The sequence below is a fragment of the Schistocerca nitens genome, chromosome 1 (genome assembly GCF_023898315.1).
Source record: "Schistocerca nitens isolate TAMUIC-IGC-003100 chromosome 1, iqSchNite1.1, whole genome shotgun sequence".
Classification (NCBI taxonomy): domain Eukaryota; kingdom Metazoa; phylum Arthropoda; class Insecta; order Orthoptera; family Acrididae; genus Schistocerca; species Schistocerca nitens.
The window spans coordinates 1,063,061,562-1,063,088,151 of NC_064614.1; the positions used below are offsets into that span (position 1 = coordinate 1,063,061,562).

Here is a 26,590-nt window from a genome sequence, read left to right on the forward strand (position 1 = left end):
AATGTTTATTATGGTACTGGAACTTGGACACTGAAAGTGTAGCTCTAAGGGGTTTTGCTTTGAAATGTTAAGCCAGTAAGATGAAAACAGAAACTGTATCGCAAAGATATTCTGTTTTGAGAAGTCAGCTCTTCACTCAGGCAACAAAGTGAAAGTGCAAAACCAACCAATTTGGGACAGCGAAACTCTCAGGAACCTAGAACAAAACATATATGTCTTTTCTGCCTTAAGCAGGAGCAATGTTTAGTGACACTTTTTTTCCTCGAAAGAGAATGATCAAAAGATTGGTGTAGCTCCATTACTGAAATCCAGCAACTTCATAAGCAAAATAATAATAATAATAATAATAATGATGATGATGATGATGATGATGATGATGAATTCGATATATGCTTCTACTAAGAAGATATAATTCTGTCCTACCTTTACAAAGGATACACAACGTGACACTTCTTGGTTTTTGTTTCTAAGGTTTTATTAAAAATAAGCCCAAATTGGGTAGTTAGCCTGATATGAAAAAGCTGTTTGATAAGACATGTAATTTGGGTTCAGTGCATTCCAAATACCAAATCACTCAATCTTAAAAAATAATAAGGTAGAAACTTCACATATTTTGCTACAGAATAACATTAACAGCTCCAAGCCGTAACAACAAACTTACCTATGCGCTGTAAATCGACATTCATTTGCAAAGATGTTGCAAAGTTTTAATTGAATCACGCTGGCAGAAATATTCAAAATTCTTAAAATGATGAAACAATTGATATTTACAAATATTATTACAAAAATTGGACAAGTGCCAGAAGGATTCTGTACAAACTTAATTATGTATATAGATAGTTCACCCAATCTGGGAATGGAGGACCTAAATTATTTTCGCCTGTTATCAATATCAATACTGGCAATATTTTAAGACCAGATCAAAATCTTCACAGCAGTTCTTCCGATTATACTGGACATACAAAAAGGAGCGACGAGGGGACATCAGTTTATATACATAGAGAGAGAAGATTTAATAAAATATTTTTTATTTACTTACTAAAACATGACTGAGTTGCACTTTATTTTCGCCTGCACTAATGTTCGTCTATTATGCTTTTCATGGATGATGAATGCAACTTATGTTCACATGGCAAAAGATATTTTTTATGTGATGCAATTACACTTTAACAAATTTTAAATGTTTTACTTCACGTGTACATTGAAACCTTGCTTCTTGTCAAGTTTCGTGCTTCTATGTCAACAGGAAGTATCCTATATGTTTTGATGCGTGAATTTGCAAGTATCAAAATATGTGACATAAGTGGCCATATGTTTTTACTGCATTCACTTAGAAGCTTACAATTTTTTGACTGCCAAGGGACCACAAACCTTGGTATGGGACAACATGATATGTCAATTTGCTTTACAAATTAACAGCTTTCGGATTTTTGCTTTTAGTTGTGCTATGATACCTTTTTTCTTGCCAAATTTCACGATTCTAAGTCAATGGGAAGTACCCCATAGGTTTTGATGAGTGAGTTTTCAAATATTAAAATATGTGATAAAAATGGCCATATCATTTGATTGTAGTGACTTAGAAGCTTAAAATTTTTACACCACCAAGGGACCATAGACCTTAATATGTAACAAATTTGAACATGTTATGTTTACCAGTTCTTGAGAAATAAAGGTTCTTAGCAGTCCAACAGACAGCACTCATTCCATAAATGCAGAGGAGAGAGCAGGTAGGTGGAAAGAATACATTGAAAGTCTCTATGAGGGTGAAGATTTGTCTTATGTGATAGAAGAAGAAACAGGAGTCGATTTAGAAGAGATAGGGGATCCAGTATTAGAATCGGAATTTAAAAGAGCTTTGGAGGACTACATGTTGCGGTAAGGAAACCTAAAAACAAATAGGTTTAACTTGTGTGGATGGAAGACAAACCTACTTTCCCACCACATAACAGTAGATATGAATACAAACAAGATAGGTAAGATTCCATGTGATGACAATTTTACAACAAATTATAACTAAAAAAATTAAAGTTTAAAATAACATAAATGAACTAACATCTAACACTAAGTGAGTAAAACTGAACATTTTTATATACTGCAGTGCTCCTCTCCCTCCAGCATGCTTTACACAAAGGTAAATGCAACTCAGATAGAAGAGTACAAAAAATTTGTAGGTACAGGGTGTATATGTGGACGAGGAAAAAAAAATTACCAGATTTCCCGGTTAAAAATACACTTTATGCCAGATGAAAATACATTTTTTCCACGGTAAGTAACAGTATACTTTTCCACGGAACTGTTAAACTTATCAATCCTTTCAATGGTAGTGGTTTTCTACACTGGCGTAGAATTTCCTGGCACTTTAAAAACGATACTCAGGGGGAAAAAGCACGTTTTGGAAAGATGTCGGATGTGCAGCAACATGTACACTCCATATTTTCAAATTACGAAAGTATAAATTCGAATTCCACTGAATGCTGCATGTTACTTTACGAAAGATTGAAATCAAGATTGTGATGCACTTTTGTAAGCCACTTGTAGCTCATGTCAAGCGATCTCGCCAGCTGATGACAGCGGATATTCAGAGCTTAGGACACGTGATGTAGTCAGCCAACAGCAACATCACTGTTAAGAAGCGCGAACACAGCAAATAGGAAAAGGTAATGGTTGAAATTAATATACATAGTGTTGCTACAAGAAAAGAAAAGCTTTCATGTATAATATTAGTCTCTAAGATTAATAAGCTGCAAGAGAAGCTATGCTATCACACATAAAGTCGATCTTTTTTGCGCGAGTTACACTTTAAGATAGATCACACAAATGTGCCAGCAAAATTTGTCTGATCTTTTGGGCTTGAAAATATTCTAAATGGTCATCCTCACATATCTCATTTTTGATTGCGAGTCAAAAGCTCTGCGATTTTAGAAATTCAACGGACATTCGAGCACATAGTTCATCTTGAGAAATAGGAAATTTACTTTGAAAGTACTGCTTTTCAAACAACTATTCAGAATATTTTCCCACGTTTCAGCAGTTGCCAGAGAGCGCCAGATAAGAGGCGTCGCCGGGCTTGCACAGCTATGAAGACACAGGAAGTCCGTACATTCGTACGTATAAAACATTAAAAGATCTTACATTATGTCATAAAAGAGACAAGACATGGGAATTTTGTGAACCATACTAAAATGCAAAATTCGGCTTAAAGCGCACATTCGTATGTCCAGATTCAGATGCAAATTTTCTTGGAGTACCAGTACTGTATCATCTCACGTTTGGTTCTTTATTATGGCATGATGCCATACGTGCTAGAAGATGAAAACATGAACTTGAAATGCAGCGAACAGTTGAAACTAGCCAATAGTGCTGAATTAAACACTACGTTTCAAATAAATTGACTGCTTCAGCAGAAAAGATTAATAAAAGTCAAAATTCTTTAACAAACCGACTAAAATAACTTCACTGCTCTGCAAGGCGATTAACTCTTGACTGTCAGAAAGGTGGAAACAAAATACAATCTGAAACCAATAACATATTTTACCCTTCCGTATTTATGTGAATGTAGTTTAATTCACTTGATAGCTCCTGGCCACAGATTTCCATTTTGTTTTCATTTGATGTGAAAGCAATAAACGAAGAGGAAACAGCAATATTACGGTATATTGATAATTTTACTTATGGATTATCAATACACCATAATATTACACGCAACTGAGGAAGACAGGACTACAAAAGTTGAAGAGGAAACAGCAAAATCACTTAATGTAAACAAGGGTCACGTGGAGACTACCACCTCCCCTCTACAATTCAGATTGCTCTGTACATCTGGTCCAGATCTACAATATTCCTGAACCAAGGCAATATTAGACAGTGGCGCTCCCCTCCCTCGAGCGTTTGAGGTAGGACACCAAAAATTTAAAAAAATCGACTTTTCAAAGATATCTTCATTTTTAGCACTCATCTTTCTGAAGAGTCTGTTACATAAAACATATATGTTTGAGGGAACACCTTCATTTATTTCCTCTACTCTTTCTCTTCAAGTTCTTTTCCCTTCATATAGGCCTCTATGCATTCCCTCCAACTTTCAATCTTCTTTTCTTTACTTAGTATGAACTTGCTATCTGAGCTCTTGATATGCATAAAGCCCTTCTTTAATTTTTCTATATGATACTTCTGTCTTTTCCATAGTCATGCATATTTCGTAAGTCTTCCATTTCTTCTCTAGCCATTCCTGTTTTGCCAGTTTGCACTTCAGTAAATGTAACTTTTTAGAGGTCTTTGCTGCACTACTGTTATATTTTTGTATTTTCTCTTTTTATTAATAATTAGGTTTTCCACAGGGTCTTGTCTTTTTACCTTAGATTAGATTAATTATTCATTCCATAGACCCATAAAAGAGGGGATCCTCGGGGGCGGGGCGCATGTCAGATAAACACATTACAAAAAATGTAATTAGAAAAACTTGAGTTTCATTAATTTTAATGATTCTCAGTCAATAAATAGTAAAATTATGTACATGAATCAAAATTAAACTTCTAATATTTACAGGTTTAATACTCACACCTGCTTTCATTAAATCCATCATTCACACAGCAGCTAGTCACTTGGCTATTACAACCAAGTATTGTCAAAAATTAAAGTAAATTATTCATTTCAATGATCTTCAGTTAAGAACAGTCAAATTACGTACAAGATTTAAAATTAAACTTCCACTATTTACAGACTTACATCTGCTTCCCATATATCCATCATTCACACAGTAGGTAGTTACTTGGCTGTTACTGTGGTGTCACAGCCAGACACCACACTTGCTAGGTGGTAGCTTTAAATCGGCCGCGGTCCATTAGTACATGTCGGACCCACGTGTCGCCACTGTCAGTGATCGCAGACCGAGCGCCACCACACGGCAGGTCTCGAGAGACTTACTAGCACTCGCCCCAGTTGTACGGACGACTTTGCTAGTGACTACACTGACGAAGCCTCGCTCCTTGGCCAAGCAGATAGTTAGAATAGCCTTCAGCTAAGTCCATGGCTACAACCTAGCAAGGCGCCATTAGCCTTACATAGCTTGTATCTAAAAAGTCTCACTTGTATCGTCAAGAGCGATGTACAACAAGGATGGATTAAAGTTAAGTATTCCGGAAGCTACGTACTTTTCTTTATAGCATTCATCACGTATCCTGTTTCAGAGCTCATGCCAATCTGCGTGAGCTTAACGCGTGCCTTTCGGCTACTTCCGAGTGGCGTGGTTGTCTTGCTACGCCACAACAGTTACAACCAAGTATTGTCAAAAATTAAAGTATAATAAATCTTCATTAAAATGGTCTACTGCACTTGTTGATAAGTTCATGGATGGAATAGAAGGAGTTGGCCACAAAAATTCTATTAAATTATGTTTAAATTGTGCCTTGTCAAACTAAACTCTTAATGGTTGCTGGTAACTTATTGAAAATATGCGTTGCTGAATACTGGACTCCTTCCTGGGCAAGAGTAAGTGATTTTAAATCTTTATGTATATTGTTCTTATTCCTAGTATTGATACTGTGTTCTAAGCAGTTAGTTGGAAAAAGAGATGCATTATTTACAACAAACTTCATCAAGGAATAAATATACTGAGAAGCTGTGGTTAGTATGCCCAATTCTTTGAAAAGGTTTGGACATGATGTGTGCGATTCTGTGCTGCCTTCACAGCATAATTTCTCAAGGATACAGTTCGTCTTCTATTGTGTTCCTAAGCCAGTTTTCATTCAATCGTTGAGTAAGGCTCCCTTTGAAATTCTCAACAAGTTCTGTTGCGTGAAACTACTCAGGCTCTACTTTCTTAATTTTCTACTTTTTTTACAATTTCTTCAGCTTTAATCTGAAGTTCATAACAAATTAATTGTTGACCATGTCAACATCTCCCCCTGGAAATGTTCTGCAGTTTAAAATCTGGTTTCAATATCTGGCTTAGCATTTTGTAATCTGTTTGAAATCTCATAGTGTCTCTAGGTCTATTTCACATATCCAACCTTCTTTCATGATTTAAACTAAATATTAGCTATAATTAAATTTTACTCAGTGCAAAACTACCAGGTAGCATCCCCTTTCATTCTTCTTCCCCCATGCATGTTCTCTTACTATATTTCCTTCTCTCCCTTTTCCAACTATCAAACTCCAGTCCCTCACCATAATTAAATTTTTTTGTCTCCCTTAACTATTTGAATAATTTCTGTTATCTCAAAAGACATTCCTTCCAGACCATCACTATCTGCAGAGGTAGTTGGCATATAAACTAGAACTGCCGTGGTGGGCACTGGCTCTGTGTCTATCCTGGCAACTACAACAAGTTCCTGTGTTATACACAGTAGCCTATCTACATTCCTATTTTTTAAAATCATTATTAAATATACTTCCGCATTACAACAAACTCATTTTGTGTTCACAACCTTGTACTAATATGACCCAAAGTCCTGTTCATTCTGCCACCACATCCACTAATTCCCACTATATTCAACTTCAACTTATCCACTTCCCCTTTTCAATTCTCTAACATAACTACCAATTACGGAATGTAACATCCCACACACCAACATGCAGAATGCCATTTTTGTTTCTCCTGATGAAATCCTCATGTGAAGTTCCTGCCCAGAGTTCTGAATGTAAATTATTTTTCTTATGGAATATAAAGGGCTGTTAATTTCTCCTCACTAAAATCCATTCGCAATATTAACACATCAAGGTCATTTCACTAATGTTACAAGGCCAGATCAGCTAATCATCCAGACTAGTGCCCCTGCAACTGCTGAAATGTCTGCTGATCTTCTTCAGATGCCACATGTTTCTCTGACCTTTCAACAGAGGTGTGTATCCATCTTATAACCTCCTTACAGAGTGACACCACCTGCACCCTTTTCCAATCATGTGACACATTCAGTTATTACTATTACCTTCAGAAAAGTGATGCTTAAAGTGACAGATCCAATGTATATTTGAGGTAGATCCTAGTAGGCACTCCACTAGGTCCTGTGACTTTTCCTCTATCAAGTGATTTGACTTCCTTTTTTAATTTACACATTCCCTTACTTCTATATCTATCATATAACATTTGTGAAATGATTAAACATAGGAACTGCACTTTGACGGTCTTAGCTTAATACTTTCAATGGCAGCTTTGAGTGTTGTGGCCTTCATTTTATCAACCTCCATTTTGGTATCGTAATGGTCAATCAGGATTACTTTTTTTTTTTTTACATCAGCAAACACATATAATAGCTGCAAGCTCAACAGATTATGAAGAGATTGAAAAATGCCTGACGAGATAAAAGAAATTATTCAAATAATTAAAGGATATTAAAATGTAATTGTCATAAGGATTGGAAATGTGACAGCAGGAAAAGGACAAGAAAAAAGGAAGAAATAAAAGAAAGGTTACAAATATGAACTGAGGAATACCAATGGAGGGAGAAGGTACCTGGTCGAATACTCCATAGAGCATAAATTAATCACTGCAAACACCTGTTTTACAACTCCTGAAGAATGGCTGCATTTATGGAAGACACCTAAAGACACCTGTCAGTTTCATATTGACTATATAATGGTTAAGACAAAAAATTCGAAACCAATTTTAAACTGGAGGAGATTCAAGGAGCAGATTTAGAGTCAGGACATAATTTATAGATGCTGCTCAAAATGACGAGACCTGGATCAATCTTTAAAAAAAAAAACCTTCATGTCAAGAGTTTCAGTGGGAATATTAGGTAACTACTGAGTGAAACAGACGAAATAAATACAACACATGATGGATAGGTAGCTTTGCAAGATCAAATAGTGATGGACTTGTGGATCAAATAGGGGAAAAAAGTTTCAGTACAAACCCTTGCATAACACACGTGATTTTGCATTTAATTAACAGTAAAGAAAACTGGAGCAAATGAGTTAAGTAAAGGGAAATATCGAATAATAAAATGTTATACTATTAGGAAGTGCTTTCATGATGAAGCAGGAATTACTTTTTTTACTTTACTTTACAATACATGTGGCAAGGGCCTTTTCGACCGTACGCCTGCTTGATGAGTCTCTTCCACTTCTGTCTGTCCAATGCTCTGTTTGTCCATTTGCTGTTGCTGTTCATCCTAGCTGTGTCCTCCTGAATGTTATCCCACCACCTGACCATCTGATTCTGGGTCTTCCTCTGCCTCTCGTTCCATCTATTGTTCTGCTGAATGCCATACTAGGTAGTTATTATCTGTCATTCTTGCTTTATGGCCCGTCCAATTCAACCTTCTCCTCTTGAGCACTTTGACGATGTTATGGTGTTTGTACAGCTCTCTTAATTCTTCATTTCTTCTTGTTCTCCATTCCATGTTATTTTTGTTGCATAAAGTCCAAAAATTTTCTTTAGTACTTTTCTTTCGAATATTAACAGTTGTTCTTCGTCTTTCTTTCTAAATATTAATGTTTCACATCCATATAACATCACAGATATAATGGTCGATTGATATAAGCGGATTTTAAAGTAACTGCTAAGTGATCTTTTTCTTAGAATTTTGATGAAACTAAAAAGTGTCTTGTTTGCTGTTGCTAAACAGGCATCTATTTCTATATCTGTTTTGTTGTTATTACTAAAATGACTTCCTAGGTACTTGAAGTGGTCAACAGTCTTGAGATTGAATCCATCTACAGTCAAAGGTGCATCTTTTCTTGTTTTCTTACTTATGGGCAGGTATTCTGTCTTTTCATCATTAACATGTAATCTTGTTTTCTCAGCAATTTTGTAGTAATTTTGCATCATTCTGATTAATTCTGTTTCGGAACTACTTATTTGTGCTACGTCATCTGCATAGGCAAGTCTTGTAATGTTCACATCCTGTAGATAGATTCCTTGTAGACTGATTTTAGAAAATTCTCTCTTGATTTTCTCTAGGACAAGGTTAAATAAAATAGGTGAAATGGCATACCCTTGTCTCAGTTCAGTGTACACCTTAAAATTTCAGTTTCTCCTGCTGGTGTCTTTATGCGACAAAGTTTCATTTGAACACATTTTAACTAATATGATTCATGTCTTGTGAAAAAAAAAAAATGCAAAACACTTTTACTAGAACTGATAACAGTCTAATTTGTAGCCAAGTGGCAGGCTTAAACCAGATGCTCAGATGATTTTATGATTATCTTGGGTGAAAATTTTTCTAACTCTGTTACAGTGTGGAGAATTGTAGACCCCCCAATCTGTCCTTAATAGGCCAGGCTCATACTAAGCACAGGAAGCAGCTACTATAGTGGAGTACATGTGGCCTGCATATGTTTTTTTTTTTTTGGGGGGGACAGAGAAGTTCCTCTACAAGCATGATAAGATACATTCGAAGTTCAAGCAGGGAAAAATATGATCACTATTAATGAAAGAGAGAAGCCCTCTTTATGACAGACCACAGCAAAAAAAATGTTAATATAGATTTAGTTAACTGCTAGTGTGTCTGCAGAAAGGTCCCAGGACTAGTATTATTTATAAACTGTAACAATGTTCACATGGTATAAAGGCCAGAAGTCTGACTGAAGCCAGATGTTAATAACAAAAAAATTATGAATTATGACTAAGGTGTTTCTTCCAAAGATGGGTTGAATTTTGGTAGTAGAGGCATGTTTATCACTAAAAATATGATAATATCTAGTAAGGTTAGTACATATTCCAAATGGGAAATTATTTGTGTGAAGATGTGTTAAAGGTGGCCATTGGATGCTTTTATAGATCCCCTGCTTCAGAAGGAGTGGAACATTTGAAGGGACTTGAAGAATATTTTGCAAATATTTCCTTGTGATATTATAGTTTTAGGTGGAGATTTCAACTTAACAACTACAAACTCATAGCCTCAAGTGATTAGAGCAGGTAGTAGAGAGAGGGAACAATGTGAAATTGTTCTACACTGGTTGACAATTGCTAAGGAACAAATGACACTTGCTAAGGAGCAACTGCTACCTGCTAGAGAACAACCAACCAATGATAGTAAAGGTAATGTAGGGGGTGGGATGTTCAACTGCTGAGAAGCCTGTGCCTGAATACATTGTATCCACTCAACAGTACACACACAATGGTGTTTCACAGAAGTTGCTGTGGAACTGATTTGTGTGATATTCCATGTAATAGGGCAACATGTCTGCAAGACATCATTTGAGTGCTTACGATCATGGATGAGCAGTTGGATGGCTCAAGTGTCACTACTGCGGCCACAGTAATTGGTGTGTCCAAAAGTGTCATCTCATGATTAGAAAAGGACGTTAAAAGTGAAAATGTTATGCGAAAGCATGCTGATGGGCCACAACACTCCAAGAAGATCGATATGGAGCCCTAGTGTGAACAATAACAGACATCTCATTTCTAGGGGGACTGCTGCAGACTTTGCAACTACTACCAGTACACTGGTCTCTGCCAGAACCTTTCTGCGGTGATTAAATTAGGCTAGTTTGTATGCTGTGAAACTTGTTAAACGCATCCCACTTCAATCATGCCTTCGTAGAGAAAGATTTTGTTGGTGTAGGTAGCGGTCAGTAACAGTGGTATAGAGTGATGTTCTCCAATGAATCCCACTTCACTGTGGCAAGTGCTTCTGGCCACTTGTTTTTGTGTGTGGTGGGGGGGGAATATGTTATAACTGATAGAGTGTTTATGAATGTCATCAGTATGGCATAAGCATTTTGTGTTGGCAAGCATTAGGCTCATAGTCCAAACACCACTGCATATCTTTGTGCGAGGTACCATTACAGCACAGTGGTATTGCAGGGAGATTATTCTGGGTCATGTAGTCTGTTTAGAGGTGTGCCAGTCCTGAATTTCTGTTCATGGATGACAATGTCCAACCACACAGGACCAGGTGTCAGGCACACTGTAAAGTGAAGATACTGAACATATGGAATTGTCTGTGTACAACATGGACCTAAACTCTATAGAACATTCCTGGGATGCTCATGGAAAACGTTTTTCTTAATGAACACCCACTCCCTGAACCTTGCAAGAACTGAAACCCCGTCGAGAGAGGAGTGGGACAGTATCCCCAAGGAATCCTCAACAGTTAGTAGGTAGCATGAGCAACAGGTGCAAAATGTGCATTACCGCCTGAGGATGGTATATTCCTTACTGAAAGTCAGATATCAATCTTTGTCTCCATTCCTGACCAATAGTAAGTAAAGCAGTGTAAATGTCTTATCCAGAAATTACCTTAAGCAGCTAACTGCAGATCGACTTGTGAAAATTACATATTAGATTTCCTGGTCACCAACAGGCCCAAACTTTTCATCCCACTTGGCATAGAACAGGAAATCAGTAATCCTAATGCTGCTACAGCATCAGTGAATACAACTGTAAACATGAATATAAAGAAAGGTACGGAGATATTCCTGCTAAGCAAGAGCAACAAGAAACACATTTCAGATAAGGAGTAAATGTGTAAACTTCACCTCCAAAACTGAATACATCGAGCATCAATGGACAAACTTCAAGAGTACAATATAATGCACTTTAGACAGGGACGTGGTGAGCAAAATTGTTGGGTTACCGTGTTGATGAGAACAAACAGATTTAAGACAATTATGATCAATTAAGATGAATTTTAATGAGAAACTGAACCACAAATTGAAAATGTGTCAAATATAATGTAAACAAAAACTCAGTTTACCATCTGTGGAATTTATACATAGAAAAGTGATAGTAATTATGATGCAGCCAACTGTAAAGACATAGGATTTATGTTCAGAACGGAAGTCACATTATTTGTGTAAAGTAATTTACAGAAACAATTAAGAGATTGTTATCGGTATGCATTCCATGTAACTTAAATGCAAAAGCTGTAGTATTTCAACATGCTCATTGTTTTAGAAATATTATAATGAACTGTGAAGCCACGTTCTATAACCAGTTTTGTGAAAGCATCACAATCCTAATTGTAAATTTGATTAATACCAGTTTGAACAATGCATAATGTAACTTCATAACTGTTGGAGTCCATACAGGCAGCAATGACAGTATCTGTATCGCTTCAGTCTTGCCACAGTTTTATCTGTGTCGTGACACAATAAATATACACTCCTGGAAATTGAAATAAGAACACCGTGAATTCATTGTCCCAGGAAGGGGAAACTTTATTGACACATTCCTGGGGTCAGATACATCACATGATCACACTGACAGAACCACAGGCACATAGACACAGGCAACAGAACATGCACAATGTCGGCACTAGTACAGTGTATATCCACCTTTCGCAGCAATGCAGGCTGCTATTCTCCCATGGAGACGATCGTAGAGATGCTGGATGTAGTCCTGTGGAACGGCTTGCCATGCCATTTCCACCTGGCGCCTCAGTTGGACCAGCGTTCGTGCTGGACGTGCAGACCGTGTGAGACGACGCTTCATCCAGTCCCAAACATGCTCAATGGGGGACAGATCCGGAGATCTTGCTGGCCAGGGTAGTTGACTTACACCTTCTAGAGCACATTGGGTGGCACGGGATACATGCGGACGTGCATTGTCCTGTTGGAACAGCAAGTTCCCTTGCCGGTCTAGGAATGGTAGAACGATGGGTTCGATGACGGTTTGGATGTACCGTGCACTATTCAGTGTCCCCTCGACGATCACCAGTGGTGTACGGCCAGTGTAGGAGATCGCTCCCCACACCATGATGCCGGGTGTTGGCCCTGTGTGCCTCGGTCGTATGCAGTCCTGATTGTGGCGCTCACCTGCACGGCGCCAAACACACATACGACCATCATTGGCACCAAGGCAGAAGCGACTCTCATCGCTGAAGACGACACGTCTCCATTCGTCCCTCCATTCACGCCTGTCGCGACACCACTGGAAGCGGGCTGCACGATGTTGGGGCATGAGCGGAAGACGGCCTAACGGTGTGCGGGACCGTAGCCCAGCTTCATGGAGACGGTTGCGAATGGTCCTCGCCGATACCCCAGGAGCAACAGCGTCCCTAATTTGCTGGGAAGTGGCGGTGCGGTCCCCTACGGCACTGCGTAGGATCCTATGGTCTTGGCGTGCATCCGTGCGTCGCTGCGGTCCGGTCCCAGGTCGACGGGCACGTGCACCTTCCGCCGACCACTGGCGACAACATCGATGTACTGTGGAGACCTCACGCCCCACATGTTGAGCAATTCGGCGGTACGTCCACCCGGCCTCCCGCATGCCCACTATATGCCCTCGCTCAAAGTCCGTCAACTGCACATACGGTTCACGTCCACGCTGTCGCGGCATGCTACCAGTGTTAAAGACTGCGATGGAGCTCCGTATGCCACGGCAAACTGGCTGACACTGACGGCGGCGAAGCACAAATGCTGAGCAGCTAGCGCCATTCGACGGCCAACACCGCGGTTCCTGGTGTGTCCGCTGTGCCGTGCGTGTGATCATTGCTTGTACAGCCCTCTCGCAGTGTCCGGAGCAAGTATGGTGGGTCTGACACACCGGTGTCAATGTGTTCTTTTTTCCATTTCCAGGAGTGTATTTTAAATGTATAAGTGATTCAGCTATGTTATGTTTTGGTTAATTTTACATAAATTGCCTGAGATAGATAAAACTGGAACCAGGTGAAATTTTTGGTGGAGAACTTGTGAGAAACTTGAGTTATACACCTCAATCAAATAGTTGATTACAGCAAGTTAAGTACCTGAAACAATGCCATGAAAACCAGTTAAGTTTTAATCAAAGCTGTCTACCCAGACACTCTGTGACTGTAATGGTACTGAAACAGAAAATGACAGAAAGAAGATTACACAGTAGTTTTCTCATGTAACTCATTGCTTGAATGTCAACATGACTGATACTGATGGAAGACACCATGGGATAAAAAAGCAAATACAATTGCTCAAAGAAGGAAAGACCAATGGTCTTAACCAGATACCAATACAATTTACATAGAGTATATGAAAGACTTTGCTCCTCTTCTAGCAGTAGTGTGCCACTGACCGCGAAGAATTCCTAATGACTGGAAGAAAGTGCAGGTCATTCTCATCTGCAAGAAGGGCACACTTTTCTGTGTGTGTATCGATGGTACTAGCCATTTTGCCTCCAGAAGGTAAGTGATGGCCAGCAATTGTATTTAATAATTTATGAGTTTATGACTGAATTTTTCTCAGATACAATTCCTGTAATTAGTAATGTTTCATCTTCAACAGCTAACGCAAAATGTGAACAGTGGTAAATTCCATTGTGGACACATCACAAACAGTTGTGTATTGTTTCTCAAGGTAATTCCACTAATACTCATGTGGCAGACAGGTGTCTGTTATGAAACATAAACTGTTTACAAATGTGTGCCTTATACATACAGCTCATTCAGGACCTGATACCACCTCTAACATTTTTTGTAACCATTGGATTCTTATTTCAAAATAAATATGAAACCCTTACTGTCTGTATAATTTTGACCATTTGTTTGTATGCGACTAATGTGATAATATGAATGCAAGATTACACACACTCTACACGGCATATGTAGGTTACGTTATGACACTATTCACTCCGGTGTAAGTTTGCATAACTACATGAATACAGATTACACAATGCATTGTAAACACCATAAAATGAAAAAGATTTCTCAATACTGGCGTTGGCTGCTGCAGATGGGTTTGCTGGCCTGACACCATTCCAACTTATTTGCGGATATAAATATTTTGTGAAATGTTAGTTGATTTCATAATCATAATGATATTCTTCAAATACTTCCAGATGTTCAATCTGATCATTCAATCCTTCTGCACTATATTTATACAAAATAACCTAATCATTTTTCATCAGATGCTGTGAGTGATGGTTTTAGATATGTCAGCTCACCGCTGCACAACAGATTGATTCCAGATGTCAATCACACCCCTCACTATGTATTCATTTCCCACCATGACCATTCTATGAAATACCATATTGCAGTGCCTGTTTTATTCCAAATTACGATGCAATGTTCCTTCGGATGTGCATGTACCGGGCAAACAACTTTTGATTAAAATGTCTCCCCTGTATGAGAATACACAAATGAACATATAAGTGGAGGTTATAGACACATGGTTGACAACATGTAGAAGTTTGGGTCTGGTTGTGGAGTGTGCTCGGAGAGCCGAATTGTGAGGCGATAGCTCGCGATACGTGGGAAACTGGGTTCAAGTCCCATTCTGGCACAAATTTTCATTGTTGTTATTTCATTATACAGCCGATGGTTGCCCATATTCACAACTGCAAATACATTTAATGTATTCTATGAGAAGTTTTGTTTTCTTGGACAGTGCACCTACATGTATGTAGGTAAACAGGGAAACCGCGAAGTAAATGGAGGGGAAATAGACCAGTTTTCATATTTTCATGTTTCCAGCTTCTTTTTTAAGTCTGTACAATTTTGATTAAGTCCTTCATTTTTCATGTATTATGTCTCAATTTTTAATCATATGTTTCTATTCCCACTTTCTTCTGTTTCTCACGTTTTGGTTCTAGTTCTGTACTGTGGTCCCAATATCTTGTTCTTATATCTTATAAACCAACCAACAGTGTGATGTCCTGAAACCATAAATCTATTGCCTTTCTTAATTACACACTCATAAGTTAGGGTATAAAATTAGCCAACGTACTAATATACTCTGACAATTTCATTAACTAAAGACAGATATCTGAAACAGACACTTACCTTCTGTTGGTTCTCTGAAAACAGGAAACCAGAAACAAAAGTTTCTTCAAATTTTGTGTTTGTAATGACAGCTGCTAGACCATTGTATGCAGCACATTGCATCTTGCGAAACAGTTCCAGCACTTCAGGATCTTCCCTAGCATTTGATGGTTTCTCAATACTCCGAAACGCTTTCAATCTATAACAAAATGCAAATGGAAGTAGTGTGTTGTTACCTGTTCTGTAGCTGCATTACCCATGTAACACAACAGTTGGTTTATCGATTTGTCCTGAACTACAAAGCCATTCAAAGATTTTACTATTTCTGCTGCTTCAGCAGTAACACGGTGTTTGAATGTGCTGATAACCACTTTATTTACAGAAATGCACAAAGAAGAAGAAGAAGAAATGTATATCACAAAAAAAATATATATATATATATATATATACAAACCTCTTAACAATTTCCTTCATCAGCTCTTTTCCTTCAATGACAGCACCTGGAAAAGCTGCATTTGTGATGGGGCTTGCTTTGTCTTCAAGTACTTCCTTACTGCACTTGAAATGTAAAACATCTAATAACTGGGAAGCACCAAATTTTGAAACAATGTCATGTTTCGTGATGAATATATTGTTGCCTTCCACCATGCTAGACAAATTTTTCATAATATCTTTAATATATTTAGCATAAAAAGTTTGAATTGCACTAATACTACTGTACTTAACAAGAGGCACCAGAAACTTCTCAATGCTGCCCAGTCGTGTGTTTGAATCATACACTCTGTTACTAAACACGGAGAATGCTGTTTCCAAGCATTCCTGTTGCTTTTCTGATGTCAACCTGGAAAGATAGCAAAAAAGTTTTATTAAAGTTGTAACACTGACCAGGGAGTAACATAATGAATAGATTAAAGTGAAAGATTTGTCACTTTTATTAAACAGGTAAATTGGATGAAAAACCCTACTTCTTCGGACCTTCTGCTCTTCTCTCACTTTTCAACAACTCCCTCGGTTCATGTATCATCTCTTAACAGTTTGTCCAGGTATTGCCTTACCTCTGGTCATTCCTATTCTTCCCTATCCTAAAGTTATTTTCCGAGCATAGTTCATTCTTGCATACTTCATTTTCCAAACATGCATTATCACAGAACCTGATACAACGAGGTAGTCTTCCACAACACACCACTCTATTTGAGCCCTTCATGTTTCATTCTCCACCTACACTGCAGAAAACCAGTAAGTAGATCAGAAGCTTAAATGTTGCATGTTCTTTAAATTATATTTACTTCTTGCTCAAAGCTTCTAGTGTTTAACTACTTGTAATGATATGTGAAAAAACAATATATCTAATACCACAGAAATTAAAAGTTGCTTTTGTGCTTCTTTTAAGTAATTTTATGTTTGATACTACAATTAGATGACAAACATTAATGAAATTAGAATGAAATTTTTACTCTACAGCAGAGTGTGCGCTGATATGAAACTTCCTGGCAGATTAAAACTGTGTGCCGCACCGAGACTCGAACTCGGGACCTTTGCCTTTCATGGGCAAGTGCTCTACCAACTGAGCTACCCAATCATGACTCACGCTCCATCCTCACAGCTTTGTAGGAGGCGAGGTACTGGCGGAATTAAAGCTGTGAGGACGGGGCATGAGTCGTGCTTGGGTAGCTCAGTTGGTAGAGCACTTGACCGTGAAAGGCAAAGGTCCCGAGTTCGAGTCTCGGTCTGGCACACAGTTTTAATCTGCCAGGAAGTTTCATTAATGAAATTTCTGGGAGATATCTCCATGCATGTGGTTCAGAATTCACACAGCCAGCTTGTTTCAAAAATGTGCAACCAAGGAAAGTACGCAAATAACAAAAATCAATATACTCTGATTAGCCAGAACATTACAATCACTACCCTACTATAAATATAAATCCAACCAGGCAACAGCAATGACACCTGGTGAGGAATGACTGCTAGTCAGACACATGTGCAGTGTATGTAGTATCAGTTAGTGTGCTGTCATTGTGTAAAATGGGGAAGGCGCACAATCTGGAGTTTGACTGAGGGCAGATTGTAATGGCCTGGAGGCTCAGCACGAGCATTTAGGAAATTGCACAACTTGTTGGGTGTCTGAGGAGTGCTGTGGTGAGTGTCTTCAACAAGTGATAAAACAAATGTGAAATCAAGCCCAGATGCTGTGGGGTTGGGCCACCACCCCTGACTACAGATGACGGACATAATAGGCTGGACAGACTGGTAAAACAGAGCAGGCGGCGAACTGTGGTAGACTTTAATGCTGGAGAGAGTAGAAGCGTGTCTGCATACACAGTGCACCATACACTCCTAATGATGGGCCTCTGCAGCTGATGGATGACCCATGCACGTGCCAATGTTGAACACCATGACATCAGCAATTATGACTGAAGGAACTGGGCAAGTGATCATCGGCGCTGGATGTTGACACAGTGGCAGAGCATTCCATGGTCTGATGAATCTCGGTGCCTTCTTCACCATGCCTGTAGGTGGGTGCGAATCTATTGTCTTCCAGGGGAATAGCTCCTTGACAGCTGTACTGCAGGATGGAGACAAGCTGGCACTGGCTCCATTACGCTCTGCGAAACATTCAAGTGAGCATCCATGGATCCAGTGGAGCTTGTGCAAGGCACCATGACAGCTGAGGAGTATTGTACACTGGTTGCAGACCACACACACCCCTTCATGGCAATCATGTTTTGCGATGGCAGTGGCGTTTTTCAACAAAAAAAATGGTCCAAATGGCTCTGAGCACTATGGGACTCAACTGCTGTGGTCATCAGTCCCCTAGAACTTAGAACTACTTAAACCTAACTAACCTAAGGACATCACACACATCCATGACCGAGGCAGGATTCGAACCTGCGACCGTAGCAGTCGCACGGTTCCGGACTGCGCGCCTAGAACCGCGAGACCACCGCGGCCGGTGTTTTTCAACAAGATAAGGCGCCATGTCACAAGGCCAGGAGCATGATGGAGTGGTTGGAGGAATACAGTGGCGAGTTCCAACTGATATGTTGGGCTCCCAGCTTACCAGATCTGAACCAGATTGAACACATCTGGGATGTGATTGAACCCGGCATCAGAGCTCATGGCCCCCTCCTCTGGAATTTACAGGAATTAGGTGCCAACTCCTCCCAGTGGCCTACGAAGACCTTACTGCTTCCATACCATGTTATTTGTGCCAAAAGTGAATATACTGGCTATTAAGTAGGTGGTCATAATATTTCCAGCTGATCAGTGTACATAAACTCTTGACTGTTAAAATTGCAACACCATGAAGGCAGCATGCAAGAAATGTGAAACTGGTACATAGTGCAGGACATGCTTCAACATGAAAATGATTAGCATTTTGGCACAACCACACAAAAGTAAGCATGAGTAATGCTACCTACATACAGTATGTATAAGGAAAGATTAGACAGCACGTTTCTCATTCAGAAATCACATTAAGTGTTCATGTTTGAGAACACTGTTATGCTTCAGGCAAGGAGAAAATGTCTACCAGCACATTTCAGAATTCAACATCACCAAAATCATTGCCTATCAAGGCTGCGTTTATAGCTCTGCAATACTGTTGCTTCCATCAATTAGTATCCCTCGACTGTCATGTGAGTATGAAATTGGCGATTTCAGGAGAGCCATAGCCAATAGCCTCTTAATAGCCCTGTCCTCGTGCCCCAAGTGATTAGCGCCAGGGCAGACAGACATAATATTCACTTAGCCATGCAGGGTAGCACAGCCAAATCACGAATCTCGGATCAGGATATTTGCAGGAAGATAAGTATCCACATGGACAGTAATATATCATCTGGAGTACCGGAGTACCACAGACTGTTGGTACGGTGAGCATTGTGGTGGTTTGCTTTGATAGGACAGCAGTGGGGTGCACTGACTGTGGTGCTCTCAACATTACTTGAAACAAGAGTGACACTGTACTGACTTTTCAGTTGATTTGCAGGTTTGCATGCAACATCATGTAGGTATCCATGAGTGGAGGCTCTAAGAAGAAGAACATTTCCAGACTCCATTCACTTTGGCTGTGCCCTATATTGCAACAAAATAACAAAAAGACTACACATTACCCATATTGTCCCTTCCTACCTCAATATAGGTGGTGTTCAACTGTCGCCCTGTCCAACACCTTCTCCAGATATCTCACCCACTTGAAACAGCTAGCCACAGGATGCCAAGAGTGCCACATGCAATCGCTCACCAGTCATCACAATTAATTGTATTTGGCAAAGAGCTGAAGCAGTACGGAATGACATTACCATGACTGTCATCCAAGGACAGTTTCGCCATGTCCAGCCCAGTTAGGACTATGGCGGCAAGATATGGCAGCTCTGTGTACTAAATTTCTTCCCTGTATATCCTTGAATCACATACAAATTTAATCATGTATTTTTCCTACTATACTACACTCCTGGAAATGGAAAAAAGAACACATTGACACCGGTGTGTCAGACCCACCATACTTGCTCCGGACACTGCGAGAGGGCTGTACAAGCAATGATCACACGCACGGCACAGCGGACACACCAGGAACCGCGGTGATGGCCGTCGAATGGCGCTAGCTGCGCAGCATTTGTGCACCGTCGCCATCAGTGTCAGCCAGTTTGCCGTGGCATACGGAGCTCCATCGCAGTCTTTAACACTGGTAGCATGCCGCGACAGCGTGGACGTGAACTGTATGTGCAGTTGACGGACTTTGAGCGAGGGCGCATAGTGGGCATGCGGGAGGCCGGGTGGACGTACCGCCGAATTGCTCAACACGTGGGGCGTGAGGTCTCCACAGTACATCGATGTTGTCGCCAGTGGTCGGCGGAAGGTGCACGTGCCCGTCGACCTGGGACCGGACCGCAGCGACGCACGGATGCACGCCAAGACCGTAGGATCCTACGCAGTGCCGTAGGGGACCGCACCGCCACTTCCCAGCAAATTAGGGACACTGTTGCTCCTGGGGTATCGGCGAGGACCATTCGCAACCGTCTCCATGAAGCTGGGCTACGGTCCCGCACACCGTTAGGCCGTCTTCCGCTCACGCCCCAACATCGTGCAGCCCGCTTCCAGTGGTGTCGCGACAGGCGTGAATGGAGGGACGAATGGAGACGTGTCGTCTTCAGCGATGAGAGTCGCTTCTGCCTTGGTGCCAATGATGGTCGTATGCGTGTTTGGCGCCGTGCAGGTGAGCGCCACAATCAGGACTGCATACGACCGAGGCACACAGGGCCAACACCCGGCATCATGGTGTGGGGAGCGATCTCCTACACTGGCCGTACACCACTGGTGATCGTCGAGGGGACACTGAATAGTGCACGGTACATCCAAACCGTCATCGAACCCATCGTTCTACCATTCCTAGACCGGCAAGGGAACTTGCTGTTCCAACAGGACAATGCACGTCCGCATGTATCCCGTGCCACCCAACGTGCTCTAGAAGGTGTAAGTCAACTACCCTGGCCAGCAAGATCTCCGGATCTGTCCCCCATTGAGCATGTTTGGGACTGGATGAAGCGTCGTCTCACGCGGTCTGCACGTCCAGCACGAACGCTGGTCCAACTGAGGCGCCAGGTGGAAATGGCATGGCAAGCCGTTCCACAGGAATACATCCAGCATCTCTACGATCGTCTCCATGGGAGAATAGCAGCCTGCATTGCTGCGAAAGGTGGATATACACTGTACTAGTGCCGACATTGTGCATGCTCTGTTGCCTGTGTCTATGTGCCTGTGGTTCTGTCAGTGTGATCATGTGATGTATCTGACCCCAGGAATGTGTCAATAAAGTTTTCCCTTCCTGGGACAATGAATTCACGGTGTTCTTATTTCAATTTCCAGGAGTGTATTATATACATAATAAAAATCTTGTTATTTTTCCTGGTGTTACCATTTTAATGACCAGCAGTGTAGAAATACAGTTTCCACAACATTTAGCTAGATGGGTGATTGTCTGCAAAATTCTGCAATTCTCTCTGCTCGAAACTTTTTGAAATTGACAGATTCACCTTAATTTGGGCTAACCAACTTCTGAATAACGTGTTCACTCTGCGACTAAATGTTGCACTTGACTGAAATTCTTTATTTGTAGATATGGTGCTTATCTATCTAGGATGAACAAGCAAATTGTTACATTCCGGTGAATAGCTGGACCAGAATGCCTAACACAATAGCAAAATTGTTCCTGAACATGAGAATATTAGGGAAATGAAAGTAGCTAATTACTACTGTAACCAGGAGTGACAGTAAGCAAGACCAGAACAAAAAGGATGAAACATACAAAAGCATATTAAATTCACAAGTGAAAAAATAAAACACCTCACAGAAAAACCATAAGAACATATAAAAACTCAGTGCCCCTGGCGACTGGTGCAGAAGCTACTCGACAGCTGCGATTCACTTTTCACATCCCACACACAACACTACACCACAAAATACAAATAATGGCTCTGGTTGGTGGGATTCTTGACTGATGACTATGACAATGACATGCAACAAGTGTAGCAGACAATACATCAGCCTTTTCGGTGGACACAAAAACGTCGTCCTGGAAACAGGCAGGAAAATACATGTGGCAGCCAGAACGGGTCATGCATGCTCGTTGTCCTTCTGGGTCAACCAGTTATTGCACCTGTGGTAAAGATTGTGGTGCTTGTTGTGGAAGATGCAGAGGTCTTGATGCTGCTGTAGATGGTGCCGCTTCGATGGAAATGTATGCAGGCTTGATGCAGCTGAGTGAAATGTTTGTGGACTTGCCATTTACCGCAATGTTCAGAGTTGATGAACCACTTCTTAATACATGGTACAATTCGGTGTACGGGGATTGTAATGATGGCTTGATATCGTCTGTTCAGAGCATTAAGTGCAAACGGCTGTCTAAGTTGTGATGCACATACATGGTTGACATGTCTTATCTGGCGGCTTTGGGAGATAGGATCTCTGCGATGTGGTCTCTTAACCAATGCAGGAATCTGGCTGGTCTGGTATTGATGTTTATAGAGAAATGGCATCAACAAATTCTCCAGGAACATGCCATGTTTCACCATAGACCAGTTCTGCAGCTGAGTAGTCCATGCCTAGATTGTACACAGTTCGACCAAGGAGATCATAGTACGAGCAGGTGTCCAAGAAGTTCCACTGCACGTATGGACTGCCTTCAATGCTCAATCACCCTACTGATGGCGGATGATAGTAGGTGGTCTTGTGGTATCTGTACCCGCAGAACTTTAACAACTCAGTGAACAAATCTGATTCTGATGGCTGGCCATGGAAGTTGCATCACTGATGAAACTCTGGAACTCTTGCTCACCTTGCTGAGTCTTGGCCAGTTACAGAAAATCTGTAGGTTTCGACAATCTGTTGACACACAAGAGGCAGTCAGCCACTACATCGGTAATGCCAGAAATGTGTTTATGTCTGTACTACATTGGCTGATATGCTCAAGATGATTGTATTGTTAAGAAGGGCAGTTGTTGCTGTTCCACTTGGATGTGTAGTTAATGGCTTGTGATGCATGTAGATCACAGATACTCTCACTTCAATCTGTGGCTAAAAGTATTTAAACATTTTGTACACAGCCTGGTGTTTACAATCGTAGGCACAGCACCCCTGCTGTGACACTGACAATTAATTCAAGAAGTACACAAGTAGTTACTGTGAACAATCCAACAACTACTGCAATGCCCTGCCAATAGCAGTTTGGCTTATGTGCACCATCAATGCCAAACTCGTGTCAAGCTTGGGGTGCATGAGGAGTGCTGTGTTTGCCATATTTTGCTTTGCAGCCCTGAAAGGGTAGTACATCAGCTCAGTCTATGCAATGGGGTACTGCGTCTAACCTTTGGACTGGTGTATTCCACATTTAATGGTTCCTGCAGTTCTACTGCACATGGTAGATGGTGGTGGTAGAAGTTCAACATCCCCAGGAACAGGGATAATTTCTTAATTGTGGCTGGCCTTGTTATCAGAAGAATGGCTTCAACATTTTCAGTTAATGGTACGGATCCTGCAGACAATAGTCAGTGGCCTAGGAATGTGGTTTTGGGTTACCTTTACATTTACTTGTCCATGATTAACACCACAACATACAGTTCCAAACATTTTAGTACCTCCTAAAGCAGCTGGTGGTGTTGCTCCTTCATGGTCAAAAACACTACTACATCATCAAAAGTAGACAAAGGAAAATGGCAGGCCTTGCAGGACGGAATCGATAAGACTTTGCCAGGTTTGAGCAGCGTTCTGTGAACCAAAAGTCATGAACTTGCTTTCAAAAAGTCAAATCAGATTAATGATTGACATTTTTGGGTTGTCTTCCTCTGCCACAGGAATCCTTGTACAAGCTTAAGTGCAGTCCAAACACTGAATATTGTTGGTCCACATAATGCATAATTGTGGTCTTGCAACAACGGCACAGGGTAGCAGGGTAGCACACAGTTCTAGAGCTGAGCATGAGATAATCGCTGCATAAATGCCCAGCTGCTCCTTTTTTGGAATGAGGTGTAGAACAGACTACCTTGACTGTTCAGTTATTTCTACTTCAAGCATTGTGTGCAATGGCCAAGCAATCAAGTGCCACACACCTAGGCCAGCAAGATTCCAGTGGGCCATCTGTGGTTTCTATGTGATGCACCGTATTGTGTAGCACTTGCTTAGGTTCACTGGAGGTCTATTCAAAGCTGAGGATTGACTTATCAGAGAGGTGTACTCTTCCAATGAAATCCTGCAGCTGTCAGTCCAGTAAAGCTGTCGACCAGCCAAGCATTGTATATATCCAACAAGAGGTGATAATGTGCTGAGAGATTAGCTCCTGTAATTGCCTTCGTGATGGTGAAGTCTCTGTTGGATGAGCGACATAATTTCAAATTAAATTTGATCCCCTGTATTCTGTACATATACATGGACGAGTTATTAACAGTGGTTAAACAGAATGCCATAAACGGTCTGCAGCAGAGGAATGGAGTTTGAGATAAGATGATAAAACGTGAACCCGTGTCTATCGGGTAATTCTGGACAGAACAGGTGTCGTGACTTTGTGGGACACTCTAGGGCACCTATGACTGTCCACCACTGGTGTTTGTGAAGAAGCAGAGTGCTGTACATTCCCGTGTCTGCTCACCAAATATATGGGGGTACCAGCACAAGGGTTGTTCCATGTCAGACAATGTGGCATTGGTCAACAAATGGCTCCTGGATCTCTTGCAGTTACACCCTCTACCTTTGCCGGTACCACTTTGTGACAGCAGAGTACCGATCTGCAGACATAACAACTCTACTTTTGTTGCCAAGGAGTCAAAATCTGTGCGCACAACTGTTGCTGCCACTACCATACTACTGCCCGGCACTGTCTCCACACTAACCTGAGCAGGTGCAAATGGCCTCTCGGATTTGATCTGCAGGCTCAGTCATGGCATCCAGTGACACCTCTGTTTCTGACACCATGATAGCTTTGATCTGCGGCAGAAGTCAACTGCTCCACATGGTGCATAGTAACTTGTCTAGAACTGTAACTGTCTCTACAATGCTCTGTAAATGTCATAGATTTTGTGGTGGTTTGCGATCACCTCTTGTGTCAGTATTTGTTGTATTCAATGTATTCAATGTCCTTGAGATGCTGTGAGTCTCTGGATTAATTACAATTTAAGCTTTTCTAATGAGACATTCTTTGGTGGCACAGTAATGACATCTTTGATTTCTACAGCAAAACAGTGGTCAAGCTGGCTCATGCTAAGGGCAAATTACATGGAGTCAGTCATGATTCATGCATAGCAAAAGTTTGCTTCTACCTGGGCAAATCACAGTACCAGTTTGTTAGGCCACAAGGAGGCAAATGGATCACTAGTCTGGACACTCTTGGCTCATTGGTAACCTTGTGGACTAGTAAAATCCAGTGGTGGTTTAGTCCTCTTCAGCTCATAACACAATGGGATCACCACTTGTCGGGTTCAGCTTAATTTGGGCTGATCAATTTGGGCTGACCAACAGCAGAACAACATGTTCACTCTGAGACTAGACATTGTACTTGATTGAAATGCTTTATCTATGAATAATGGTGCTTAATTATACACGAAAACAAGTAAACTGTTACAACCTGAAAAGGTCGACAGCAAAATCATTCCAGAGTGTGAGTATATTCATAACATGAGGTAGATAATTACTACTGTAACTACGATTGACAGTACGCAGAAACAAAACAAAAAACATGGAATGAATGAAAAGATATAAAATTCACACACCAAAGAATAAACAGCATGAAGAAAAACCATAAGAATTTATACAGGGTGTTACAAAAAGGTACGGCCAAACTTTCAGGAAACATTCCTCACACACAAATAAAGAAAAGATGTTATGTGGACATGTGTCCGGAAATGCTTAATTTCCATGTATCTCACAGGAGACGAGGTACTGGCGGAATTAAAGCTGCGAGGACAGGGCATGAGTCGTGCTTGGGTAGCTCGGTCGGTAGAGCACTTGCCTGCGAAAGGCAAAGATCCCGAGTTCGAGTTTCGGTGCGGCACACAGTTTTAATCTGCCAGGAAGTTTCATATCAGTGCACACTCCGCTGTAGAGTGAAAATTTCATTCTATCATTGTCAGAGTTAGTCATCAATTTAATATATTTTTCACGAAGCTATCGTCAGCAAATTTTTAGATACCTGGTAGCCAATCAGTGAGTTATTTATCATTCAGATACACTAAACAGTTCTGTCTGCTGCAGTAATACATTTAGTATGGTATGGAATAACTGCTGAATGGGTGGCCACTAATTTGGACAAGTGGTTGAAGGAAGGATGGAAGATTAGGATTTAATGCCCCATTGACATGAGGTCATTGGAGAAGGAGCACAAACTCTGATTGTTTCAAGGATGGCGAAGGAAATCAGCTGTGGCCTTTCAATGGAACCATCCCGGCATTTAATTGGAGCAACTTAGGGGAATCATGGAAAACCTAAATCTGGAT

The 26,590-nt window shown here is 40.8% G+C and overlaps 1 protein-coding gene across 1 annotated transcript in view; it reads right to left on the reverse strand.

The window, feature by feature from the left end:
* The window catches only part of LOC126226731 (DNA-dependent protein kinase catalytic subunit-like), a 563,510-nt gene that overhangs the window by 254,122 nt on the left and 282,798 nt on the right, over positions 1–26,590 (reverse strand). The window contains exons 27-28 of the mRNA XM_049942233.1: positions 16,069–16,455; positions 15,636–15,813 (exon numbers count right to left, since the gene is read on the reverse strand). Of these exons, the coding sequence (XP_049798190.1) occupies positions 15,636–15,813; positions 16,069–16,455 (565 nt within the window). The remainder of the gene's footprint in view (positions 1–15,635; positions 15,814–16,068; positions 16,456–26,590) is intronic.